This window comes from Pieris rapae, chromosome 12 (assembly GCF_905147795.1).
Source record: "Pieris rapae chromosome 12, ilPieRapa1.1, whole genome shotgun sequence".
Classification (NCBI taxonomy): Eukaryota; Metazoa; Arthropoda; class Insecta; order Lepidoptera; family Pieridae; genus Pieris; species Pieris rapae.
Window position 1 is genome coordinate 3,360,137 of NC_059520.1, and position 18,066 is coordinate 3,378,202.

An 18,066-nucleotide genomic window follows, 5' to 3' on the forward strand; every position below is an offset into this window, starting at 1 on the left:
CATTGAGTCTATTCTATATCTTTTAATACAGATATCCTTAACGATATAATTATTGCAAACATATTAGATAACGATAGTTATGTTTTTATCTTAATACTTATAATTTATAAGAATCACAAATCTAAGTAATTTTACTATTGCATCTTGTATAAGAGACTAAACGCACTAGCAAGATAGGTCTACATGATATTGATACATAATTTCACATGAAACAATATTTTAAATCATATATATACATGTGTGAAGAGTTTTCGAAAATGTCGAACTAGACATAAACATCCTTTGTGAATAAATATGCAAAATGAATGCTTTATTATAAGACGAACATCCTTATTTAACAAAAAAACATTTCTCTTTTCTTTTCTTTTTGAACATCAAATAGTTGGCCACCTTATTTATATCCAGCAAGTATATAATTTCTGGGTGCTTCTGTATACTGTATACTCACTACACTTTGTACATGTAATTTGGTCTTAAAATTGGCGCGTCATAAGAACATGGAATGAGTCAGGAAGATATGTATGAAGTATGATTCTATAATCATACATCTGGCACGTGATTTCTATCTATATATATTTATATCCCTTCTTATAATTTAATCAGTTTATACAAAATTTGGAATTAACTATTAACTTTGAAAAGCGGAAGAAGCACGTAGCCTATGGATGGGCACAAACTGTAAACGATATTTTAATTACATATATAATAAAAGTGTTAGGATACAATTAATACGTAATATCTCTAATGATGGCTGTTACACTGTCGACAATCAGGCGCACAGGGGTTGCAAGGCGGTGGGGCATGTGGGTGTTGGAACGGTAATAGTAGAGGAGCAGACAGAGCTGGTAAGGCAGGAAGAGGCACCAACCAATCAGACCCACAGACCCGGCCCATAACCAAAGCCGACATAAGCGAGGGGGTACGAGGCCCTACAGGTCTGAAGGCTGACCATCTCGAAGGTTCTTCTGCGTTGGGCAATTCATAGCTCAAAGGTGGTGCTAGGGTTGGCAACTTTTCTTTTGAGCCCTGTTAACAAAATTTTTGTATTTAGAAAGTCTTAAATATAATAATACATAAAGAAGCCTTATCTTTTTGAATATTTATTATAATGTAAGGCCAATTTGTAAGGTAACGAATGTAAGAATAAACGTAATCTACTGAAAAAAATATCGACCAAAAAAATAGACCTTGTCGACGAGAATATTAATACATTTTTAATAATTTAAAGCCTACGTTTGTAATTATAATCCATTATATTTTTTTTTGTAAATAACAGAAGTGTCCGGTTTTGCCGGCATTTTAGATGTTATTTATTCTCAGATATTATATAATTCATATTTTTTAACAATTGAGCAGTATATAAAATAATGTCTTAAGCGTGCGTCACTCAACCCTGAGTTCGTGCCTTGGAACTATAGTGAGCACCAACGGATTTGTCTTTCTTTTAACTTAATACTCGCTGGTACAGTGAAGGAAAACATCGTGAGGAAACCAGCATGCCTTAGAGAATATGACGGGTTTCGTCAGCCACAGAAGATACATCACCTACTTCCTAACCTATTAAGGAAATATGATCATAAGACCCAGAACTAAAGTGCTACTGGTTTCTTACCTGAATAGCATTGCAATGTTCAACAGCACGCAGTAAGTCGTGGTTGCATCTTCGAAGAACCAATTCGAGCACTGAACGCTTTTTTCCAGGAAATAATTTCTTTAACATTTCCAAACTTGCTGTGCTGACCGGGTTTTCACTTTCAGAATTTTCGTTTGTAGTTCCGCTGTTGAAAATATATTATATAGCAGGGAAAGATGTTTTAGAAATACTTCATTTGTTTATATTTTTCTAACAATTTCTTTACACAATTCTATATTGGTACATTAAATTCCCCGGTACCTAATACGGGAATAAAAGCTTAGAAAGAAATTCATCATTCAGGGCACGATGCCTTTAGTCTCATCTTAATATCATCTGATGAGAATGATGGTTTTAGCAGATATAATATGAAATATCATTTGATATAGTTCATAATCGCTTAAATAGACTTAGCTAGTATTTTTAAATAGCATAAAATACAATTCATCTGGTACCTAATCCGTATGACAGGCCAAAAATATTTTTAAATAAAAAAATACTAGGTCATCTAAAATAGGAATTTTGTTTTGTAAAATAACGTTTCACCGTCACTTCATGTAATTCAGAATACATAAATTTTATCTTATACTATAGAAAATGTATATAATATGTAGTGTACTTTCATAAATAAAATTAAACAATTGCGCCTAATGTTAAAAGTCGTGGTTACAAAAAATACATCTTAATAATGAACTATGTTTAACATTTAATAGTTATAAACATACCTAATGTTGTGCTTCGAAGCCTAGCTTTGATAAAACACGGTAAAGATAAAACTAGTAACTAAAAGTCTATGATCCAAACTCAAACCAATTCGACTTAGGCTCCTTCAAGAAAAGAGCGTACCAATTCTAAACCTCAGGCATTGAGTGTCCATGGGCGGCGGTATCACTTAACATCAGGTGAGCCTCCTGCCCGTTTGCCCCCTGTTCTATATAAAAATCAAATAACGGCACTGATGTGTGAAGTCAAAAATCTTTGAGCCCTATTTCACGCAAATTCTTGTAAAGAAAACAGATACGAGCTATGATCAACGATCGCCACCCTGTCTTTATTGTCTCCCTTTTGTCTGGAATAAACTGCATTTAGTAGTATGACTTTCACATACTCTGTCTTATTTTTTTTTCTCATGTTTTTATTTTATTGTTGTATAATAAAGTGTTATTATTAACTTACCAAGGTCGAAGCCCCAGAGTACGATCTGATGAATCAGGAGAACAACAGTCAGGAAGAGAATCACTGGTCTCACTGTCTATGTGGATCGGCTGCAAAATAAGCTTTGTTAGCAACCACCGCTACCTACTTATTAACTGATACAAATATTACTAGGTCTACCGCAACATGTATATTACTATAATAAAAAAAGGAGAATACTACACAAATGTAGGTTTAAATTACTTATAGTACAATTGATAAGAAAATTTATGTGTCTTCACGATTACATAAGAAAATATCAGCGATTCCTGAATACTAATTTCCGCTTTAAATTTTTTTATTAATTCTTTTATTATAATATAATAATAATGTCGGTCGTACAGTATGGTCATCAGCAGCGGAATCTGGCTCAGGCCCAGGACTCTGACAAGGTCCTGTAACCCTCATACCATAGATTCTTCCCGGTGGCAAAGCCTCTAAAGACGTCCCGCTCTCCACTGACGCTAAATGTAGAGCGATTTTATCCTCTGCCGCTTGCTGCCTTTTTAACGCCACCTGTTTACAAAAGGTAAAATTAAACTAAATGAAAGAAGAATAGAAACCCCGTTTAAAATAAAATAATAATAAAAATTAAAAAGCCTATTTTTTCTTGCAAAGAACAAAGTAAACTCAATGCTATTTATACATATATATTTTTTAAGAATTTTTTCCCTATTTTTCGTATCTATTTCTGGTGAAGGCCTCCTCCAAGGAACTCCATGTATCTCGGATTTGGGTGAGTTGCATCCAGCTCGTGCCAGCCGTTTTTGCAATGTCGTCCGCCCATCTCGTGATCAGTCTTCCTCTGCTTTCCCAATAGGTGCCCCTATGTCACCCACCGAGTCACTCTTATGGTCCATCGATCGTCAGAGAGAATAGCTATATGCCATGCCCATCTCAATTTAAGCTATAGAGCATAGAGTAGCTTTAGTAACACTTCTTATTGTTGAGTGTTTTATTTTATTAATTTTTCTAATGTTAAGCATGCTCCGTTCTCAGTTCCCTTTGACATGTTTCGTTTATTTTTTACCTTCTTTGTATATTTCCAAGTCTGACAAGCATATGTTAGGCAAGAGACGGCTTGACATGGCTTTGATTTTAAAATAAGATATAGAACTTAAATAAATGCGTTTAACTCCGTATCGCGAAAACAAAAGAAAAATTTCTTTAAACAACTCGTACAATTTAAATTTACAACGAAATTAAAAACTATGACTAATTAGCCAAAACCTTTTCAAATGTAACGAAACTATGTTTTGTAATAAATCCTAAAAATGCTATAATTAAAACTAAAAAAAATCGTCACCACAATATATTTGGAACGTAAATTTATTCCACTCTGTTTATAGAAGTAATTCGATATAGTAAATTAATTTATCGGAAAATCAATGACAAACAAACATTGTTTGTTTGGTAAGCGGTCGGCGGTCACCCCGGGGACATGAGCGATGCCTCATTGGTAACAAAAACAAAATCTGATCCCTGCAAATTAAATTATAGTCTTCGCTACTGGAATACGAAATGACTTTTTGCACATGAGTTTTGTTAAGACCACTATAGATGTTTTTTAATTTATATTAAAGTTAATATACAATATTAATTAAATATTTGAAAGGAAAATTCTGTCAAGTAGATAAGTTTGTGCCTACCAACACAAAACAATACTTTCGCAACAATAAAATGCTGAATATTCACCCTTGAAGCTACGAAAATGGTACCGAATTATGGAAAAAATCCCATAAAATATAGCTTTATAAATGCACCATCATACGCTTTATCAATACGTTATTATAATATATTATAATCATATTATAAAAATATCACTTTTTCTTTAATTTGGGCGAAAAATAAGTGCATATCTATTTTCCCAAATGAATTAAAATAAATTCTTATTTTAAAAAGTTACACCTAAATTTACGTTTCATTTACAAAGGAAGATTAAAAACAAAAAACGTCTGAAACGAACCCGTTTTAATACGCAAAATGGAACCTGTAAATTTAATTAAAAATAAAAGACACTCCCGAATCTGAAAGTGGTAGGACACGATGCATTACTGTACAAACCGATCGATGTTTCATCCGGCGTCTTCTGTAAACATGTGCCACTTGTTCAAATAAACCCAGCATCGCATTAGCTGATCTCGATTTCACTACATTAAAACACATTAACGCCTCCGCGGGTATTTGTAAACGTATTGATAACACAGATTAGCCTATAATTCTCGAATTACAATAACTTACTTTTTTTACCATAGAGAATAAGAAAGATTGAATATTTATCTGATATTGTTATCTCTGCGTTCTATATTGTTTATGTAAAATGATGTATGTAACAAATTTTTAAAGAATTTAATTACTAGATACATTATAAAAGTTAAATAAAACAAACATAATTGTAATAATTTCCTTATTATTTTACGTATCTAATAATTCCCTTTGCGTAGTCATTTGTCAATGAATATCCATTTTTTTCAGTGATTGATTATTTTGTATATATATATTTGTACCATTACGTTGAGTATAATAATGACGACACGATTTAGCATTTTCGTTGGCTATTTTTTACCGTGCAAAATTATAAAAGTAGATTTAAACAGTGTTTTCGGAATTTAAGCACATAACTTGCCGCAAAGCAGGTGGAAAATAATAAACAACACACACATAAGTGTCTTTCCTTCAATTTTGGAGTTGAGACTCTTGGACCTTGGGGTTGAAGTGCACAGATACAGGATTTAAGTTGGCGCCTGGTGGATAGTCCAGGTAAACCCGGAAGTGGTGCTTTCTTCGCTCAACGACTAAGAAATGCTGCAAGCATTAGTGCTACACTGCGACAGGAAACTTACTTTTAAATTTATTTCAAAATTTCTATTTATTAATTATTATTATTACCTACTAATTATATCAAGAATATTTTAAATACTCAATATGTGTGTGTTATTAAATATATCATTACAAATAAATATTTATTTCATTGCAGATCATTTAAAATTCTAAACTACGTACCTACTTTTAATGAAAAGTGTTTAAATTTACAATAATTTAAATTTCGTACCTTAGATAGGTATAGGTAGGATTTAATTATTATATGGATTTGATTTAGATTTTACTCAATTTTGATAACCACTATTTTTATTAATACGAAAACAGCTCACTAAATTAAATAAATTACCTCAGTTTAGCTAATATTTATTCCTAACGAAAACCTCGTAAATTAACGACAATAATATCTCCCGTTTATCAAATTTTGAAGATATTCTTTGCCGCAAGTCTCTTTTTGGATTTATACCCCTAAATGTGATTGACAAGTATTTAAATAAATTTGAATCTGCTTTAACAAAAGGAAAAGAAATAACGGAGGTCGTTATGATTATTATCCACCAAAACTTTGAATCGTTTCTGCTTACCTGAGCCGCCATAATCCTCTGTCGTTCTTTGATTAAACCACACTTGGGGCACTGGCAGTTGCGATAAGCACAAGCTTTTTTATGACCACGGAGGCTGGAGATCAAGCCATGATTGCGGCATCTAGCGCATTTTGGTACTCTCGCTTTTCCACTATTCATCCCTATAAAAACAAAAGAATATAGAACAAATGCAGCACGACTTAAATGTGTATGTAGGTACCCAAGACTCCAGCTAGGCTTACCTAAAATCACCAATATGGGAGGCAAGCGAGTAGGTTTTCGGCTACAAATTTTCTATTTATTTACCTAATATAAGGTTTACTGGTACTTAGTACTGGCTGACTTTAGAACATAGTACTGGCTTGGAATTTTGTAAACTGATATTCATCAAAAAGACAACTAAGTATTTTTCGAGTTTAGTAGTAGCAGAGATTTATTTGTGTATAGTTAAAACATTTACAACACTGATTAAATAAATACAAAACAAAGAAATTAAAAATCAAGTTTAATAAATTAAGAAAACAATGAATAAATACTTACTTGTATATACAATATTCAAAAGCACTTGCAATTGTATCACTCAAAAAAATCCCTCATAATTTTACACCATTTAACAGCCGCCCACAATCAACTACTAATATTTCGAGTGGTTTCACGAAGCAAAAAAGGCGTTGCTACTAGAAAACTGTAGCAAACTTTCTGACGATGAAAAAGACTCTATTTTCAGTGATACAAAGCGCAGACTGAAATAACAGTCTGCACATTGCTATCCGCCCCTCGAAGAGATTCTACCAATCAGATTTCACCCTCTTAACCATTGGTTACATCTTTTTAAAAACATCTACCGATAGTAGTATGTTTCATTTAGTTCAGCAACAATTTATCTATGTATTATGTTACTGTTTATCGAGGCGACGTGAAATGATGTTTGTCGAGAAAAGTGGTTTTGTATGCCAAAAAAATTATGATACTCAGTCTAGTATCACGTTGCATACTTATTAAAATAACGTTATTTTTATGTATGAACATTTCAATACAAAAAAATAGCTTAAGCTAAGGAAACAAGTCCGTATAGTATTTGCGTGTTGTTCCCATGAGAATTTAAGTGCGTGCTCCAATTTACCATGCCTTCTGCAGATAGAGGACAAATCTTTGAGATTTTATTATTAAATATTAAGTAACTATTATTCACGTAAAGAAGGCATGTGGAACATGATGTAATGGTTGCAGCTCCTTACAATCATTTTCAAATCTTTGTGAAACAAAAAGCTTGGCGATTAAAAGAGTGGCGGTTTATTGCCAGTTCTTCTCTTCCGTTCTACGTTCTTGGTTTGGGAACTGGCAATATAAAATTAGATGCATTATGTATTTCTTTTTAACGTTCATAAGTGTACATTTTGTTACCAAAATGAATATTTTTATATATATATTTTAGGGGGGCAAACGAGCCTGCGGGAATTTAGTGGGTGCGTTGCCGGCCTTTAAGAGAGGAATACGCTCGAATTTTGATTTGATTTGTAATTAATTTGCATACCATTATTTTGTTTGAACCCTATTAAAGTCTGTGCCTGTTGTTTTTTGTAACAATTAATTACAAAACTATTTTATTTAACAGGAAACACCTTAACAAATAGTTTTTCCATATGAAAAGAGGTTCCTCATAGTTATCGAATTCAAAATGTGGCGGGGCAAAAAAGCCTATTTTTAATTCCGTAGTCGTTTAAAGTCTGTAGTATACTAGCAGACAATTATACAAAATTCCAGGTTTGGTCGTCAAAGCTTATTCCGTCGGCAATGGAGTGCGTAACAATGCTTGGACACGTGAGAACATAACTATTCTCACTCTGATTGAAGTCTCTTTTCTAAATCCTATTTTAAGATTGGATTTAGCTCTATCTTATTTATTTATTTATTCCACTACATTATTCTACCTTGACAGTTACTACTAATTCGATAGAACTCCAAAATAATACCCATACCAATTATCCTACATAAAAACATTAAAAAAATATACTAACATGCCTAAATCTTATAACTAACAATATAGCAAGCAACTCTTAATAGGTTCCTTTAGAAAATACCATGACCTTTTAAACCTTTCAAAGGCAAGGGGATTATTTTTAATGGCACAGCGCTCTATTATATTAACAAGGTTTTAAGTAATAGGTATATAAATTGACATGGAAACAAATAAAGGTTTTATCATTTTGCAAGCTAATTTGACAAAGCTTGTAGTGTAGTTCTTTGACTGATATTCACTCAATCTTTATTTTTTTTCTTGATCTATCAAATCTATCCTCACCAAGTTAAGAATTAGAAAATAATTGTGATTTACACATAAGTTGTCATTAAAAATAAAGTCTTAGTCATAATTTTTCTTATATTGCTCAAGGTTCCAGTATTTTTAATTTAAATAAGTTTGTACTTTGTAATATAATTTCATAATATTTGCTGGGGATTTATAGTTAAGTTTAGTTTTCTGATGTGATTTTGTATTTTGTGAGAAAAAGCCTGTAAGCCTTTTTTTTCATATAATCCATATGTACCACTTGCATGCAAAATTAAGACAATACTTCTTATCCTGATTCAAATTCAAATTGGTGTGAAGTACTTATATGTATCCCATTAATGGGAAATTATATGATAATATTTACATTTACCTTAATTTAATTTCGTTATTAAGCATAAGTAGTGTATAGAGTAGAAGTAGGATAAAATGTAACTTAAATGATTGTTAATAAAGGCTATATTTATTTATATTTATATTTATTTACTTATATGTATATAATGATATTCAAGTATTATATTCTAAATGTTTATTAATATCCTTTATTAAATGAAAATAAAATCAAATGGCAATGAAATTTGTATTTATAACTTTTATTTCATAGTTTATTATACAATATCTTAATATGTATTTATTTACATTAATAAGTTTATTAATAAATCAGTATTATCCTATATTTTTTGTTTTATATCTGCATAATTAAACTTACTCTTAGAATATAAAGTAAACCATTTAATAATTAGGATGTATTCAATATTAAGAATACCTACAGTTATAACTAAGTTCTTTACAAATATAGCAATGAACAAGTCAGTGTAAAATAGCAATAGCAATCATTCCTAATAATTACCATTGAGAAAGACTATGTCATTTACTTTTCTTTTTCTCATGTTGTTTGGCAGCTTTTTTCTTCATTGTTTGTATTCTTTTATCTGCTGAGATGATATTAATGTTAGGGGTTACTACTTTAGATGGTGGCGAAGACGCAGATGCACTGGTTGTTATTTTTACCGGAGTAGAATCAGATACTCGAGTTGGAGATTTAACCACTTTGTTGGAGTATGCAAAGCCTAGTGTAAGACATGATGCACAATGCCATCCAGAACTCATATCATTATCACTTATAACTGGTTTGTGGCAGTCCTGAAAAAACATAAATTGTTTAATAAATAATTAAGAAATATATCTTCCTTCTTTGTCTAAAAACCCAGATTATTATTACTTTAATAACCATTATTGATTTAATCTAGAAATTATTTATTTGTTAAAAGAAGATGGAAATACCTGATGATAGAGGGCATGACAAGCATCACACTCAACCAAGCGGTTACCCGCTTGCACTGCAATTTGCCTGCACACAACACAAGTCAAATCCTCTTGTAATAAATCAAATGCCAACTCGCCATCATCCATAACACCGACATCTCCTTCTCTTTCTGGTATTTGTATTTGCTGGGGGCTGTGTTGTGGCATCGGTATAGTTTTCGAGCCGGAATTCTTATCGCTTTTATGTTTGGATCGTGAGGGCGATGATGTTTTTTCCTCATTTAGATATTTTTTAGATAAAACATTACCAAGAGTTTTTGAGCTCCCGTATGTTTGCCGAATAGTATCATCTAAAGTAAGACGTAGTTGTTCAGTTGAATCCGAAGCGCTTGAATGTAAATATTTCAAACATAGTTTGATTGCTGGATCAAAATCTATTGATGACATTATAAACTGCAATAATTGTTAAATAAAGATATTTGAAATATAAGACTAAGAGTCCAGTGCTTGTATTAGTAAGTATTAAATAAATATATACAATTGTGCAAATAATAAGATCACTAACTAAATATCTTGTTATTGAAATAACGATGTAATTTTGTAGCTTTTATGCCTTGTGGCTTAGCTTAGTTATAAAAATTTAAGACTGTAGTTCAAATCCAAGTCTCACTGTCAAATGATAACACTTAAATTCAACTGTCAAGTTAACAATAGGAAACATTGTAAAATGACAATTGATAAACAGTAATTTACAAAGTAGTTTGAAAGTTGAAACTCAAAAAGTGTTTAAAATTTAAACTGAAAGCGTGTATTTCTTTATTCTTTAAAGTTATATTTTTTCCTGTCCGACGTAGACATATCGCAAGAACGATTAAGAAATTCAACAATTTGTTTATAAAATGTAAACATTAATCGCCAACCCGTAAATAAAATATTTACTTGTACAACATTTAAGGACGTGTGTTATTGACTCGCAGCAATATGTATCATGTTTTAGTATTATGCCTTTTTATTAAATGCATTACTTGTAATCCTCAAGTTGGACCAGATCCATGGGATGACGTTAATGTAAATAAGAATATCTTAGAGGAAGACGACTTACCACCAGATTTAAAAATACCTAAACAGATAGCAAAAATTAAACCTGAACCTAACAAATGTATGAGTGATTGGTTTTATAAACGATTACTAGCAATCATTTTAAAAGGTGGACAGAGAAAGGTAACTTAATCACACTACAGTTAAAATTATCACAATAATAAAAATATTATTAAAAGTATTCCTTGTTGAGAAGTTTTAATTTTTATAGGAAAATGAAGATGATACAATAGATGTATCTCTACAAATGAAATTCAGTCTAGAGCAATTTAATAGCCTTGATGAATACATTTTATCTAACAATGCTCTTTCTGAAAATATGTTAAGGAGATCCATAGGACATATAGAAGAATCCATATATAAACCGACAATTACTGAAAGAATAACCATGGCTTGGAGTGAATATGTCTATACATATATTATAGAATATAAGGTGAGTTGAATGTAAATTAATACTGTATAATTGAGAATAAGACTTGAGTTATAATTGTTTTGAATAATTTCAGGAATACATAACATGGAGCCTTACAATAGCTGCAATGGTTGCTGCTACATGTTGGTTATGGCAATATGTGTCATACAAGCACATGTTAATATTTTTGGGAGTAGCACTATATTTATATGAAGTCTTTGTTTCATATAAAGTAAGGATGTTGTATTAAATTCAATAAGTTTATATTTATTTTTACATATAGTTTATTGTGATGAGGTAACTTGCATCTGTTTATAGAACTATAAATTGTTTCAATTTATTGTTAGTTTTGACATGTTAAATTTAATGTAAGTTAGACATGTTATTTAATGCAGCAATAAACATTACTCATTTAAAAAATTAAAACTAACAGGGTTTTGAGATAGCTGGTATTCATCTTGTATATATATACATGATAAATGATGTATGTTTCAGGAAGCTGAGAAGAAAGAAGTCAACCGATTTATATCAGGCCTTAACTCATGCAAGTGGCAATTTTGGACATCAGAATGTGTAGTGTCTCCACCAGACCCAATAATCATGTTAAAACATATGAACCCTTTGAAGATAGCTGCAAGGATGTTCACAACTATTATATCAGAGCCTATGATCACAATCAGTGATACTGTTAATACTATAGTTTTAAGTATTACAGGTAAATATATTCATATTAACAATCAATTGGCAATAGTAATACACAATTCAAAAGCGCGCCTTGTTGAAATGACAGCTGTAGTTTTTTACCATTATTAACATAAATAATATTTGATGTGAATAATTAATATTACTCATATATATTTGAAATCATCTCCAAGTTTTAGTATTGTTTAGAGATGCTGCAATTTCTATTACTAAGTTATATTTTAATGTTAATTGTTGGTGAAAATTCTGTCTTAGTTGAAAGTTTTGAGTGAATACTAACATGGAGGAACAGAGAAAGAGTTTACACTAATATTATAATGTTAATGTTATTGTTTCAGATGATCTAATGTGGCCAGTGAACACGATTGTACATGTAATTTTAGTAATTGCATTCGTTGGTATGCTCTTAATGTTACTTGTTGGCATTGTATTCAACTACATACTAAATACTCCATTTCAATTAAATTTATTCTACATACTAAGTATTGCCTTCAAACAGCGAAACGGAAATGAACCTCCGAAGCAGACAGAACAGATTCAAGGGGATCGAATCACAAATGAAACCTTAAATCGATTTTTAGATTTGTGCTCTCAAGCATTGACTGTTAGTCAAAATAATAAAAATTTGGCCATTACTAATTCTAGTCAAAGTCGAGGAGGTCAAGGTATGAAAAGATCAGCCAGCACAGGAAGGCTTCCTAGCATTAAGTCTAACTTGAATGAAGATTTGATCAAAAGAAAACATGGTGGGAGTGGGGACTCATAATAAAATTAACATTGTTAACAAACGCCACTATTTAGTTTTTAGTCTACGCCTGAGTATTGTCAAGAATAAAAATTTTCTGAGATTTAAATCAAAGATGTTTTTAAGAAAGGGTTTACGCGATGTCGAGTTTTTTGTATATTTTAGAATAAAAACCTACAGACTCGATCGGAGTATAATATAACTAAAACTACTTTCTTTAAACACGATTCCAGTAAATATACTAAATTTATTTTTAATGAAATTTATAAAATGGCTTTACCGATAAGAATAAGACAGCCAGTAAATCAATTCTCACACAGATTTTAAAACATGAGGCTTATTCATTGTATTATATATTAATGAATTGCATATTTGCGTTAGATGACTATTTAGACTAAGCTCGGAGTTGTATCAATATTTATTTTTTAATTACGTTTATCTAGTCACGGTTTTATAAAAGCATTGTTTAATCTATACATACTCGGGCAAGAAACAAATCTCGACAGGAACGCACACTTTACAGCTGAATGTGTTGCCATAAAAATCATATAGGTAGGTCAATCAAAAGTATGATTTTGTTTTTCTTTTTTAAGTATATATATTTATGTAACTGTGATAAAAATGGTGTATCTAATGCATAATTAATAACAATATTTTAATAAAAAAAGCTTGGAAAATATTTAATATTTTATTTCGTGATGCCTTAGTGAGAAAGTGTTACAAGATAAATTAAAAAATATTAGGTAGTTGAGTTATTCGGTTCAGATACGAGAAGCATTATTTCTTGATACACCAGTATCTAAGTATGAAGCGAGTTCTATTAATCTATACTATTGGTCAACAAACATTCGCAACCTCCATAATAAATAACATTTTAACGTAACATTATGTACAACATCACTCCATACACGTGGCACTAAGAACTTAGTTGAACGCCTTCACATAATCCATACTAGAAATCATGTCAGCAAATATTGTGCGTCGAGTAAAATATCCAAATTTCTTTGCTATATATTCCCTCGCTTCATAATTGGGATTTAATAGTATTATTTTTAACGGATACTTAAAAATTCTTTAAAATAGATAAGAACATCGCTCAAAAGACGTCCAACTTAAAGTTCTTCCGTCCCACGTTTTACAAGCTTTAACCGTGTCCCTGAGGCGCCTACATCCACCTACACTACAACTAAGGATCTAAAACTAATATTATACAAACGTGAATAAACCATGAGGTTCGAAAGTTTCTAGAAGCAATATTATCAATCTAAAAAAAATGAGAAGGTAGAAATAAGTCTTCCAGTAAGTAATTATATTATTATTCATACAATCGCGAATTATCTAATTGAGGCAAGGAGTTAAACATAGTATAGTCTAAACTTTGAACTATTTGAATTTAAAGAATTCCCTAATTGGGTTCACTACTAAAAATTTAGACAAAATCGATTTATATAATTGAAACTATTTCAATATTATTGCCATATTCGTTATTCTGCACCTTAGAGAAGTTTTATTCAATACATTTGTAAGACAATTTGAATATGTAGTCTTACTTCCATGGGTATTAAAAGCGAAGTTGTGAAGTACCCACAAATTTTAATTATCTATGGAATGTTGTAGTACCCACCCATGAAAGTAAGAAATTGATAAGCTCACTCATTGACTACACTACTTGTAGACTCATTTTACAGATAATGAAAATTTACAAATGTATTTGTCATTAATAAAGTACATCCAGCTCCTTCGACTCTGACCCTATTACTTTTAACTCAAGAGTCTTAGCGTCTCAAAAGTCTGAATTACTATTCAGACTTGACCACTTTTTAGCATTTAAAAATAAGAAGCTGGATGCTCACTTCTTAATAGGCAATTAAATGCAATGCTCAAGCGGAAACGAAACTATATATGCTGATATCAACGAATAATGTGTTGCTAAGTGAGCAGCTCTCCATTCGAACATCTATAGGTTTTAAGAAGAGATTGAAACTGGAGACGATATAAAATTATCTTTAAGAATAAAACTCGTTAATGCCTACTCATTTAGAAGATACACTTTATGAATTGTTAGGTTCGATTTTTAAAACGCATATAACAGCATTAAGATCAAAAGACTTATCGTTCGGGGTTAACGTTAAGTACGGTCTATTAAGCCAAGGGTCTCCTTGACTCTGTCCTTCTAAATGAATCGGCAGAATCTTAGCAAAGATCGACCGCATATTGATATCCGTCAGAGGCCTTACAGGAGAAGATTGAAAGAACAAAGATTACTAATAAACACCAAACAACTTTAAACAACATTGGTCCAGTTACAACAATATAGTAACAATAATTTGTTAAATGTATAATAATCTTAATTATAACATGTGCCCAAATATTATGAAAATTAAACTTTTAAATTCACACGCGTATACAGTAAATTTAGGTAAAAAGATTCAATAGTTATACTATCAATTTAAATTGAATTCAAGAATTTTATCGCATCAGTTTAGTTTAATACCTTCTTTACGTTCGTTCGATCTGTCATCTCCATAAATAAAAATACGCGCGTAAATCTGGCGACGTATTGTTTTTTCTTCAATTTTTTGTTCACAATGTTGCCATTTAAAAATTAGAACAAGAAACTTTTTTTTTGGCAACAAGAAACTTACTACTAACTTAACTCACATATTTATTGACATTTGTTAAAAAACGTCTTAGGTCCATAATGACCTAAGTGAATATAATCAAAATGGCGCATTAAAAAATTATCGTTTATGAACATACGCATCCTTGATGTTTATATTTCTTCACCCATTCAAGATATTATTAAATAAATTAATGTACTCTTCTTACCACTTGACATATATATAAGCGTGTGAATTTAAAATTGTTACATTAGAAAAAATCTTGAAATATTCTTAGAAAACTAAGGGTACGCAAAGGTGGGTATGCAAAATTAAAATACCTTTGTGCCGCCCACGTTTCAACGGCTCTATACCTATAAGGCTATAACCTCGCTATTCGCATACTACTCGGTCACAATATCTTGCCATTAGGAAAGCGTTACAACATAAACTGTCTGTCTTCATCATATATCTGTCTAAATTAAGGACTGTCAAATTCTCGTTTTCTCAATAAACTAACTAGATATCTATGGACATAAACAAATCATAGAAACCGGTGCGTTAATTTAAGACAAGAAAAATATTTAATTTACTATATAAAAACAAATAGATATTTATATTTTATTTTCTAACCAGCCCTTAATGCTGAAACCTTACTCCTTTTTACTTATTGAGTTTATATACGTCAGTAACGTATAACATCACATACATTAATTAATATACGCATATAAGCGGCGTAATACTATTGTTCAAGAGAAATGTAATATATATGTACGTATAATGTCTGTGTATAGGCAAACATAGTGTGACCGAGTTACAATTGTAATCGACTAGATAAACTTTTATGGACAATTCTAATTAGATATGTTAGTGAACGATATAAATAAAGTGCACTAATGACTAGCGATAGCTACTTTATATTCACTAAATTTATGATTTTAAAATAGTCAAAATATACGCGTGCCATTGTGAGTTGTTTTACGAACTTCGGTGAATTTTAATGGATAAAAAATTCAACAATATTTTGTTAATTATAAGAATAGTCAAAAATTAAAATAAAATTTCTTGGGAGTAATACGAGAAATCTACTTCAGTCTCCTAACGTCGTTAAAATAGAGTTCCATCATCCAACAGTTACATTAAAATCACTACATAGTATAAAACAAAGTCGCTTTCTTTGTCCCTATGTCCCTTTGTTCGCTTAAATCTTTGAAACTGCGCAACGGATTTTGATGCGGTTTTTTTAATAGATAGCATGATTCAAGAGGAAGGTTTATATGTATAAGAACATACATTAAATAGTGGAGATGTACTGTTATTTTTGAGGTTTCTAATGTGATGTCGGAAATAATTACATTTTTGCCGCTTACATTGAAAACGCAGGCTGAACCCTACGAGTTTTATCAAAATAATGTACTAAATATTGTACACATTGAAAAGGTCTACAGAAAAGTCCGTGATGGTATATGTCTATATGGTATATGTCGCGTATATTATCGGAGCTTTCCGGCGACGGAAATAACAGTACAGAATAAAAACCTGCTTTTCATCAGCATTGCACCCGTGCGAAGCTGGGGCGGGTCACTAGTTAAAAAATAAATTAATAACTTAACTATAAAAAATTTGATTTTAATTGGAATTAATAAACCTAATATACAAGAAATTATGTGTAAATAGTGTACCACAATTCTGGGATTTGCAGTAGTATCTTAGACCTTGTTTCTAATATTTAACCAAATTCGGTTTTAATTCTTTCCATTTTATTTTTATAGCAAAATCTTACAATTACGTTAGTGTATGCTGACACTGTGTCTACCCGCCATTTATGTATATTTTTTTATCGTGCCGCACAAAATCGCATTTTAGATTGGCAAATTCTGTGTTAGTAAAATTACGACTATAACTTATAAGAGCCTAAATTACTACTTATGCACCTATGTAAAAACAGATTACATATGTATAAAGACAAGGATTTATATTCAAAAATGGTCATTAGACCGAGAAAGAAGGAGGGACTATATTGTTTCTATGTATCACTCCCAGTTATAGAAAAGAATCTAGGTACTTTTACGTAAAAAACGTATTTTGGCACATTTTTACTCACAATGACAGATAATTCGTTGGTACTGCAAATACAAGCAACATAGCCGCATAGGAACAATTTATTTCAAAATAAAATTAACAAAATGAGATCATATATAAAGCCTATTTTCGTTTCATCATAAACATAGAGGATGAGACAGCTGTCAAATGTCAATATGTCTGCTGACTTCTTTGAACTTTAATTAAACATTCAATATGTAAAACAAAGCGGTATGATCAAAAAACTTAAGCTTCGCCTCTAAACTTATAATTAAGAAATAAACGAAAAAGCGTCTATTGTTTTTGCAATGTCCTGTAATTTTTTTAACTGCCCATCCTCTATATGTAAAATTCCGATCAAATTATAGACAAGTGTTACTCATTACTTGTCTATGGGATTGGTACTTAAAAAGAAAAAAAATAGCATATATATTAATTAACAGTAGTCCTATAGACTTGATTTCGTTGTATTTTCACTAACGAACGCGACTGCGTTCTAATTTAATAACTAGTGTAAATAAGGTTAATTTATATAGCAAAATATATAATATATTATGTAATAGGCATAATGACTTATTTAAATGCTTTAAAACAATGACTAGAATGACACAGCAACATTATGTCATATAAAATTTCAAACATA

At 30.9% G+C, this 18,066-nt stretch overlaps 3 protein-coding genes across 3 annotated transcripts; 1 reads left to right on the forward strand and 2 right to left on the reverse strand.

Moving 5' to 3' along the window:
• Window positions 1-145: 145 nt before the first annotated feature.
• Window positions 146-6,911, reverse strand: LOC110998508 (doublesex- and mab-3-related transcription factor A2). Its single transcript, XM_045630292.1, has 6 exons — window positions 6,772-6,911; window positions 6,232-6,392; window positions 3,170-3,343; window positions 2,810-2,898; window positions 1,613-1,778; window positions 146-1,026 (listed from the first exon to the last, which is right to left on the reverse strand). Exons 2-6 carry the CDS (start codon window positions 6,388-6,390, stop codon window positions 742-744), a joined length of 873 nt encoding a protein of 290 aa, XP_045486248.1. The 5' UTR covers window positions 6,391-6,392; window positions 6,772-6,911; the 3' UTR covers window positions 146-741.
• A 2,267-nt stretch (window positions 6,912-9,178) lies between these two features.
• Window positions 9,179-10,425, reverse strand: LOC110998490 (integrator complex subunit 12). Its single transcript, XM_022267168.2, has 2 exons — window positions 9,803-10,425; window positions 9,179-9,661 (listed from the first exon to the last, which is right to left on the reverse strand). The coding sequence occupies exons 1-2, from the start codon at window positions 10,229-10,231 to the stop codon at window positions 9,386-9,388; spliced, it is 705 nt and encodes a 234-aa protein (XP_022122860.1). The 5' UTR covers window positions 10,232-10,425; the 3' UTR covers window positions 9,179-9,385.
• An 84-nt stretch (window positions 10,426-10,509) lies between these two features.
• Window positions 10,510-13,401, forward strand: LOC110998505. Its single transcript, XM_022267185.2, has 5 exons — window positions 10,510-11,005; window positions 11,094-11,315; window positions 11,389-11,526; window positions 11,790-12,009; window positions 12,335-13,401. The coding sequence occupies exons 1-5, from the start codon at window positions 10,766-10,768 to the stop codon at window positions 12,760-12,762; spliced, it is 1,248 nt and encodes a 415-aa protein (XP_022122877.2). The 5' UTR covers window positions 10,510-10,765; the 3' UTR covers window positions 12,763-13,401.
• The last annotated feature ends 4,665 nt before the right edge of the window (window positions 13,402-18,066 follow it).

Excerpts from the sequence above, each read along its gene's own strand:
- LOC110998508 (XM_045630292.1), bottom strand. The coding sequence starts at position 6,390 with ATGAATAGTGGAAAAGCGAGAGTACCAAAATGCGCTAGATGCCGCAAT. Across the intron at positions 3,344-6,231 it reads AGAGGATTATGGCGGCTCAG|GTGGCGTTAAAAAGGCAGCA; the intron begins GTAAGCAGAAAC and ends TTTTGTAAACAG. Across the intron at positions 2,899-3,169 it reads CCGCTGCTGATGACCATACT|CCGATCCACATAGACAGTGA; the intron begins GTACGACCGACA and ends CTTATTTTGCAG.
- LOC110998490 (XM_022267168.2), bottom strand. The coding sequence starts at position 10,231 with ATGTCATCAATAGATTTTGATCCAGCAATCAAACTATGTTTGAAATAT. Across the intron at positions 9,662-9,802 it reads GTCATGCCCTCTATCATCAG|GACTGCCACAAACCAGTTAT; the intron begins GTATTTCCATCT and ends ATGTTTTTTCAG.
- LOC110998505 (XM_022267185.2), top strand. The coding sequence starts at position 10,766 with ATGTATCATGTTTTAGTATTATGCCTTTTTATTAAATGCATTACTTGT. Across the intron at positions 11,006-11,093 it reads TAAAAGGTGGACAGAGAAAG|GAAAATGAAGATGATACAAT; the intron begins GTAACTTAATCA and ends TAATTTTTATAG. Across the intron at positions 12,010-12,334 it reads TATAGTTTTAAGTATTACAG|ATGATCTAATGTGGCCAGTG; the intron begins GTAAATATATTC and ends TTATTGTTTCAG.